Source organism: Mesoplodon bidens (genome assembly GCF_964165515.1).
Source record: "Mesoplodon bidens genome assembly, chromosome: 16".
In the NCBI taxonomy this organism is placed as follows: Eukaryota; Metazoa; Chordata; class Mammalia; order Artiodactyla; family Ziphiidae; genus Mesoplodon; species Mesoplodon bidens.
In genome coordinates this window covers 76695090-76704094 of record NC_138173.1, presented here as the reverse complement: position 1 = coordinate 76704094, position 9005 = coordinate 76695090, and the positions used below count along the sequence as shown (strand labels likewise).

At 67.0% G+C, this 9005-nt stretch overlaps 1 protein-coding gene across 1 annotated transcript; it reads left to right on the top strand.

The window, feature by feature from the left end:
* Window positions 1-3360: 3360 nt before the first annotated feature.
* On the top strand, window positions 3361-4572 carry ARC (activity regulated cytoskeleton associated protein; the record flags this gene model as incomplete). Its single annotated transcript, XM_081258617.1, has 1 exon — window positions 3361-4572. Exon 1 carries the CDS (start codon window positions 3382-3384, stop codon window positions 4570-4572), a length of 1191 nt encoding a protein of 396 aa, XP_081114743.1. The 5' UTR covers window positions 3361-3381.
* Window positions 4573-9005: the final 4433 nt, after the last annotated feature.

Sequence of the window (9005 nt, the reverse complement as noted above, 5' to 3'; positions counted from 1 at the left end):
GCTCTGCCCCAAGGCGCTCCTGCGAGCACTGGGTGCTCATGTGAGGCTGGGAGTTGCAGGACTCTGGCCGGGGCCCTGCTCGAGGGCAGGCCAGCTCCGGCCCCCAGGAGGGCCGGGGAGGGAGCTCGGGTTGCACGGCCTGTCCTGCCGTGCTGAGGGGTACCTCCAGCACCTCTGGGGGCCCAGGGGCCAGCACCGAGGGGTCTGCAGAGGCCGGTGTGTGAGCCCCGTCGCGGAGGACTTGGTCACAGAGCAGCCCTGGGAAGGCAGCAGCTGCTGGGAGCGGGGGGGCTGTGCGGGGAAAGTGGAGACACCCAGGGCTCTGTTTGGGGTGGGTTTCCTGAGGCTGTGGACTTGCGGGGAGACCCCCCGAAATAAGCATCTTAGCGTCAGGAGAGCATCACCTGGGGTCTGGGAGCCCGGAGCCCTAGGGGCAGAGGGGCTGGAATGGGGGCTGCGTGGCTCCCAGCGCTGGGCAGACCCTCCTGTGGTCACCCTGCCTGCCTACCCTTCCCCGCAAAGCCCCCATCTTCTAAGGCAGGCGAGGCCTCAGGAGCTGGCAGGCCTGAGGAGCAGCGGACCAGCTCGGCTCTGAGAGCTGGGGAAGCCCAGGCCCCCTGCCTCCGGGCCCAGGCTCGGCTCCCCGCTCCACCTGCCCCGCTCGGCCTGTGGCCCTGAGTCGTCCTGCTCTGGGTGAGTCTGCCCGCGGGCAGGGGGCACGGAGGAGCAGGGCGGGGGCAGCCCCCACCTCAGGCACGGGAGCTGGCCAGGCCCCTTCGCGGAGGTGGAAACCTGGAGCCTGAGGCTGCAGTGTGGGGTGTGCTGAGGGCTTCTGGGGCAAAAGCTGGCAGCGATCAGGTGTTCCGGGAGCAGCGGCTGTGGCCTGTCACCTGTCACGGTGGCCTTGAGAATGCAGCCTCTGGGCCGTGCACCCCACCCCCCACGTCAGGCTGGGCTGGCCACGCAGACGGGCCACCAAGTGTCTGGGTCAAGACCAGCCCTGCCTGCTGGGCTGCCCTAAGATCCCCTCTCCTGCCTGCCTCCCCCCACAAAGGGGATGCCTCCCCTTCTAGTCTCTTGCCTGGGCCGCCCACTGGTCAGGGCTCCTGGGTCTGGGTGCCGGCCCCCGGGGGCCACATGGCCTTAGTCAACCGTGGGAGGAAGTGGAGGGGTGGCTCCTGGTCACTTGAGTGATGGCTCTGGCACTCCCACCGCATGCGTGTGCACGCGCGTGCGCACACACAGCGCAGGTGTGCGAGCACGGTCCCTGCCCAGCTGGCTCATCGCGTGCCTTTCCAGAGCAGGGCCCTCGGACGCAGGCCTGGGCTCACCCAGACACGGTCGCGGGCTCGCGGCTCCACTCAGGCCCCGCGGTGACCAGCCCGCTCGCCGCCGCACAGGCATCTTACACACAGGCTCACACGCTCGGGCCTGCAGCCGTCTCCTGCTCCGGGGCTCCTGTTCTCGCAGCTTCTGGCCCGACTCCCCCTCCCTGCTCCGTGCTGCCCCTCCACCCTCCCCTCTCTGCTCACCCACTTGCCTTTAATTAGAAATGCCAGGAGAGCGATTTTGGGGGAGTTTCTGCCAGAGACATTCCCCCCACCAAGGGTGGAAGCTCAGAGAGGGAAAGGAGGTGGCAGATTGCCTCTGGGGGGCAGTGCTCCCAGGAGAGCGGCAGGGGGTGGCAGGGAAGGGGCCTCCAAGGGGGGCAGGGAGTGGGGACTCCAGAGTGGGGGTACTCGCGTGTCCTTGAGTGTGCTAACGAGACCCGGGGGCCGGCAGGCCTGGTGTGAGGGGGTGGGCGTGGACGGAGATGACTGTACGGGGGGGAGGATGGGTGGGTGGGGAGCTATGAGTATCTCTGTGGGGGAGGGGGATGAGTGTGCAGTGTGCGTTTAAGAGCGGAAGACCGGCAGCAGGGCTAGGGGGTCTTGACTGGCCTTGGTTGTGTGTGGCCTTGGGCAGGTATGTGCTACCTGTGCCCATGGAGCAGCAGAGGACCTGGACCCACACCCATCGTGACGGGGACCCAGGGGGAGGGCCCCTCCCCACCACTGTTGCCAGGGAGGCAGAAGGGGCCTCCCTCCCGCGGGAGTCTCAGCTTCCGGAGCCCCATTCCTTTTATGGTGTTTTGCTTCTCTACCTCTCCTGACTGCATCAGGCCGCCAGCACCCTCTCCCCCCAGCAGAGGCCTTGGAGCTTCTGACAGGTTGGGCTGTGGCCTGGGGGTTCAGGGCCTAGACCCTGTGGTGGGTGGAGGGCCCCTCCATCTCCTCCACACGGCCCCCCCCACCCGCCCCGAGAGCACCTGCCAGGTTTCCTGGGAGGCATTAAGTGGAGAAGTCTTGGGCCTCAGCAAAGACCTGGGAGAGGGGGGCACGGGGCAGTCCTGTCCAGCTACTGCCACCTAGGCGACACACACCCACACCAAGGCCAGGGGCCCTGGGAGAGCCAAGGCCTGGGTGCCTGTCCCTTACCCGGGGCGCAGGACCAGCCCAGGGCCTGGACGCAAGGGCGCCCGGGGCGGGGATAGACAGAAGCTCAAGGCCAAGGCCACGTCCGGGAGCTCACGCCCGACACCTGGGAGTGTGTGTGCACATGAAAACTCCTGGAGGTCTCCAGCCCAAGGGAAAGAGGGTCTGAATACCGGGGTCGTTGCCACGTCTCACCTGTGGCTGAACATCCATCCTGCAGCCCCGGACTGGGCAAGATCAGGTCTGCGGCCGGCGGCCCAGGATTGCAGAGTCCAGCGCCCCCCACCCCCGCCCCCGCCCCAGTCAGGACACAGCAGACACAGGAGGAAGCTGACCCTGAGGCCCGGGGGAGGGGCTTCCTCCTTACCTCTGGCTGGGGGCAGCGGGGCGCTCACCGGGCCTCCCTGCCCGGCGCTGGCTGGCGGGGGGGGCGTCGCCGGCCTGTTCCCAGTACCGTCTCTGGGTCCCACAGGTTGAATGGGTCAGGGAGGGGGCGGTGCGTGCGAGCGCATTAGTCACCCCGCCGCTGCCGCCGCCGCCGCCGCCGGGTGTGCAGGGGGTGGGTCCTCTCTCCGCCGGGAGCGCGCGTGGGCGCGGGGAGGCGGGCCGGCAGGCTGGGGGCGCGGGCGGGGAGCCTGCGCCCGGGCCAATGGGAGCCGCGGCTCGGCGACGGGGCCGCCCACGGCCCGCGCTGGCGGCATAAAGAGCCGGCGGCCGAGGCTGATCGCAGAGCTCGGGTGCCGGGTCCTCCGGGTCCGCGGCCGCCGAGAGCAGCCGGGGCCAGCCGCTGCTCCGCGGGACCCTCCGCCAGGCGTAGCCGGCGCCCAACAGCTCCTCGTCGGCCCCAAGAGGACTTTGCAGCCTCTGCCCCCCAGCCTGTCCGAGCACCGCCGCCACCTGCGAGCAGATGGAGCTGGACCAGAGGACGACCGGCGGCCTCCACGCCTACCCCGCGCCCCGCGGCGGGCCGGTGGCCAAGCCCAACGTGATCCTGCAGATCGGGAAGTGCCGGGCGGAGATGCTGGAGCACGTGCGGAGGACCCACCGGCACCTGCTGACCGAGGTGTCCAAGCAGGTGGAGCGGGAGCTGAAGGGACTGCACCGCTCGGTGGGCAAGCTGGAGAGCAACCTGGACGGGTACGTGCCCACGGGCGACTCACAGCGCTGGAAGAAGTCCATCAAGGCCTGCCTGTGCCGCTGCCAGGAGACCATCGCCAACCTGGAGCGCTGGGTCAAGCGGGAGATGCACGTGTGGCGGGAGGTCTTCTACCGGCTGGAGAGGTGGGCCGACCGCCTGGAGTCCATGGGCGGCAAGTACCCGGTTGGCAGCAACCCCTCCCGCCACACAGTCTCCGTAGGTGTCGGGGGTCCCGAGAGCTACGGCCAGGAGGCTGACACCTACGACTACACCGTCAGCCCCTATGCCATCCCCCCACCACCGGCCGCAGGCGAGCTGCCCGGACAAGAGGCGGTGGAGGCCCAGCAGTACCCACCCTGGGGGCTGGGAGAGGACGGGCAGCCAAGCCCTGGCGTGGACACGCAGATCTTCGAGGACCCGCGGGAGTTCCTCAGCCACCTGGAGGAGTACCTGCGCCAGGTGGGCGGCTCCGAGGAGTACTGGCTGTCACAGATCCAGAACCACATGAATGGGCCGGCCAAGAAGTGGTGGGAGTACAAGCAGGGCTCAGTGAAGAACTGGGTGGAGTTCAAGAAGGAATTCCTGCAGTACAGCGAGGGCACGCTGTCACGAGAGGCCATCCAGCGTGAGCTGGACCTGCCGCAGAAGCAGGGAGAGCCACTGGACCAGTTCCTGTGGCGCAAGCGGGACCTGTACCAGACGCTGTACGTGGATGCCGAGGAAGAGGAGATCATCCAGTACGTGGTGGGCACCCTGCAGCCCAAGCTCAAGCGCTTCCTGCGGCCCCCGCTGCCCAAGACCCTGGAGCAGCTCATCCAGAAGGGCATGGAAGTGCAGGACGGCCTGGAGCAGGCGGCCGAGCCCGCCAGCCCCCGCCTGCCCACCGAGGAGGAGAGCGAGGCCCTCACGCCAGCCCTCACCAGCGAGTCTGTAGCCAGTGACCGGACCCAGCCCGAATAGAGGGCGCAGGCCCCCCCGCCTGCCCGCCGTGGCCTTTGCCCCCCGGGACTTCTGAGTGGGCTGACCCCTGCAGGAGGAGCCCTCGTCCTCATGCAGCTGGACACCCACCTCGGCCTCCTAGCCTGACTCTAACAGACACGTGTGATTCAGATGTAGGCAGCGTCCCCCGAACAGCAGAGGGGCTCCCCTTCCCTGCAGGGCCCTGCCCCTCGCCCTCCCTCGGTCTGTCTTCCCCAGCATGGGCCGGCCTGGGCCAGTGACCCCACCCTCCATACTCTCAGGCCAGGACAGCTTCCTCATCCTGTTCAATGTCCTGGCCCTCTGGGCACTCAGAAACCCAGCATCCAGATGGCACGGGCCAGCAGGCACCAAGCTCAAGGGACACCCCAGAGCAGAAGCTCTGGCGGAACCAGTGCCCCAGGAGCCTGGGCTTCTGGGAAGCCACCTCTCCTGGCAGTCACCTCGTAGCCGACTGGCACCCCTGCCATGGCCCAGGGCAGCTGGCCAGCCTTGGGCAGTGTGGCTCCCTCCCCCTGGAAGAGAGCCGAAGCCAATAAAGGCAGCAGCAGCAGTGGCAGCAACAGACCTGGCGTCCCGGTGCCTCCTGGCCCCTCAGGTGAGCCCCTGCCCCATGGCACCACCGCCAGGGGGCACCGTAGAGCCGGGAGGGCCCTGGGCCAAGCCCACTTTCCAGGCCAGCCCGAGAGGCTCAGGGTCATCCGCATCCTCCGCATCCCCAGCAAGTTAGCTGCTCGGATGGGGTGGGGGTGACGTGGTGGGGAGGCGGGGAAGGAGCGGAGACCCCGGGGAGCCAGGAGAGGGAGCTGGGGTGGGAGCAGGGCTGGGGGAGTTCGACGAGTCAGCTCTCACACCGACCGTGTTTTCTCTCTCGCCTCAGCACCACTGATTCATGCCAGCCTGGGGAGGGACCGAGCCCCGCTCGATGACTCACCCGTGGCAGGCGGAAGGTCCCACAGGGCCTGAGTCCTCGAATCCGGCTGAGGCAGCAACCGGCCCTGGAGCCAGGAGAGTGACAACGGGTGATGCAGGGGACCCCGCCCCTCGGCTGTCCTCACACGGGGCCCTCAAACTCCTCCCAGCCCCCAGGCCCCAGGCCCCCCCTGCAGTCCTCTGGGTGGGCTGAGAAGCAGCCCTGGGAGAGCAGCCCTGTGACGTCCACCGCATGTCCCTCCTGTGCCGCCCCTCCCGGCCTTGGCCCGTCCCTGAGTCCCTGACCATCCGCGTCTTCCTTCCTTTCAGGTCTCGAGGCTCCTGCAGAGCCTTTGCTGCTGTGCCTGGCAGTGCCTCCTCTCCTCTCCCCCTGCAAGCTGCCTGCATGAGAGGAGAAGTCTGAGGCCGGCGAGAGGCTGGTGGTGAAGACGGGCCAGCGTGAGGGCCGGGGCCTGCCGCTATGCCCGCCCCGCTGGCCGCCCGCCCGCCCCCAGGGCCGCCGCCCCGGGTCCGGCCTCGCTCCAGCCCAGGAACCGCTGCCCACTGCGTGGCCATCCTCTCCTGCCAGAGCTTGCCACGAGGCCTGGGGCTGAGACCAGAGCTGCTGCCCCTGCCTGGCGGCCCCAAGCCCAGCCCCAGGAGACCCGGCAGCCTTTGCTCCTGAGGCTCATGTGGGCCCTCTACCAGGCCCTGCCGTTGCCCAGGCCTGGACCCCCGCCTCCCCAAAGGCACCAACACCTTGGTGCTGGCCGGCTGCTCGTGTCTGCGGCCCAAGCAGGCCTGGTTGGGGGTTCCCTTTTCTGCCTGTCCACTGGGGGTTCCCAGCTTCGGGGGAATGACACAGGTAACTCTTCCAGCTCCCCCAGATTTTATTTTTTCACATAAGCCATAACCCATACTCCGAGGCTGGCGCAGGCAGCAGGGAGGCCCCAGGCTCCTCAAGAGGGTGTGGCCAACTCCCCGTCCCCCCAACAGATCAAGCCCTGAATGTCAGGCCAGGCCGTGTGCACCCTTGCCACCTTACCTGAAGACAAACTCTTTTTGTAAGATTTTGTTAATAAAACACTGAAACTTCTTGGCGTGTGTGTGCTGCTGTTTCTCTGCCGGCTGGGGCTGGCTGGAGGGGGGCTGTAGAGGGAAGCAGCTCAGGGCGGCCAGCTCCTAGAACCCAATGAGTACAGACTGAAGGGTCTCTGGGGACCTGAGACAGCCAGCGGTGGGAGTGACTGGGAAGGGCCGCTGTTCATGCTGAGCTGAGGACAGGCCCCCCGAACCCCCTGTACACTCTCCCACCCATTGCCCGCCCGGGTGGGCGTGGCGGGGGTGCTGGGCACTCGTCTGCTGCCAGGACTCAGCCCGCACAGAGGCCTGTGGGCCCAGGGGGGCTTCTCAGGCCCTGGATCGCTGGAGGGTGGGGAAAGATCCCTGCTGGGAGGGGACCCTGGCGAGTCCTGGCTGCAGGGTCATAAGCTTGGTCTCCCTGAGCCTCACATTCCCCGTCTGCAAAACGGGCGAGCCATCAGTAATATAATCCATGCTGGGGCCCAAGACCTTAGAAATGAGAGCCGTCCGCGTTGGGTGGGGGCGGTCGACCTCACCTGCCTTCATGGGGAATGCCAGGTCCCTGAGAGAGATGGAGACATGGCCTGGAGGGGGCTCGGACCCAATACCAGCCACTGTTGAGTGAGAAGCAGGCCCGGGGAGGTAGACACTGAGAGGTTTGTTCCGAGCAGCTGGCTCGCGTGACTGTGGGGTGGTGGGGCCAGGCCACAGTCTGCAGGGCAGGTGGGACTCTCAGGCACGGGCTGGGCTGCCGTCCACAGGTGGGATATCTCCCTCGGTGAAGGCTCAGCTCTGCTTTTCAGGCCCTTCAGCTGATTGACCCAGGCCCACCCAGACCATCTAGCATCAATCACACCCACAAAAGACCTTCAGAGCCACACGTAGATGGCGGTCTGATGGAATGCCTGGGGGCGGTGCCTAGCCAGGCTGACCGGTAAAAGTCCCCTCACAGCCGCCATGGTCAGCCACAGGTGCTTGTCGTCTGCCTGGCACCGGTCCTGCCCTCAGAAGGGGCTGCTTTGCTAGGTGGGGTGCCCGGCCAGGCGGTGCCAGCTCAGGCTCCCTGCCCCTCGCACGGGTGGGGCTGCCCCTGCTGAGAGGACGGAGCTGGGACGCACGGGGGACCTGGGGAGGCAGGAAACGAGCAGGCGCGGAGAACCGCCCGCTGCCAGGAAAGTCGTCACCCTCCACGCAGAGGGCGGCCCGAGTGTGATGCTCCCCGGTGGAAGGCCGCCTCTTCCCTGCTCTCCTTTATTCCTTTTAAATAATGAAAGTGCTGACGAGAATGGGGAAGGAAACCGACAGGCACAGGAGGCTGGGCACCATGGTGATTCCTGAGAGGCAGTCATTTCTCTGGGAGAACTACTACCGCTCACATGAGAAGCTGGGAGCCGTAGACGCCTTTTCCTTTTAATAAAAAGTTCCCGTCTGTAATTGCATGATTGTGGAGCAGGCAATCTGAGATGCAGGTCTGTGTCTCTGTGTCCCGAGAAAAGAGGTGGGAGGGCGGAGTGGGGTGTGGTGGCGGGGGCCGGAGGCCAGACCCCCAACAGACATCATGAAGCCCACAGCCCAAGCCCCGGGACATCCCCGTCCTGCCCATCCACATATCACAGACCTGGTCTCCTCTCCTCCCTGGAGGGCCGGGAAGCTGAGGCCTGGGAGGGCAGAGCTGGGACTGGGGCTGGGGTTGCCGGGAAGCCCTGAGAGGCTAACCCTGCACACCCAGCTTGGAGGGGGCTTCTGAGCCAGGTGGGCTTGGGCTCAAGTCCCAGGGCCACTCTTTCTATAAAATCAAGTCTGCCTATGTAGCTGATGTAAGGGTTCAAGGGCACGGTGCCGGCCAGAGCAGGCGCTCAGGATGTCACGTGCGGCTGCCCCCGAGGCTCAGCCGAGGCCGTCAGCAGGGCCCCGTGCCCCCGGTGGGCTTTCACGGCCCGTCAGTTTGGGTCTTATTGTGTGTGACTTGGTTGGCCACTCAGGGGTGTCACAGACTCTCTGTGCCTGCGGGTGGGGGGCACATAGCCAGTAGCTGGCCCACCTGAGGGTTCCAGAGGCCCACCTCCCTGGGTCCAAGGTGTGACGTGTGCTCCAGCCTCCCACCGGCCCTCTCCCTTCTCTCTGCCTCAGTGAGCCCACGCCCAGCCGTCTGGGCCTGAGACAGGAGGCAGGAGGCTGGGGACACCTAAAGCCACTCCCCACCGTGAGACCTCAGGTGCCCCCAGGTGCGCCGGCCCAGGGGACTGGGGCAGCTCTGGCTTGGGCAGTGGAGCTCAGGGGCCCAGGGCACTGCAGTCTCTCTGGATGGGCCCTGCCCCCTCCTGGGATGTCTGTGGTTTCCCCAACCCCAGGAAGCTGCCTTCCTCCAGGCCAAGGGTTTCCCCTACTGCTAACGCCGGGGTGCAGCACTCAACTCTGCC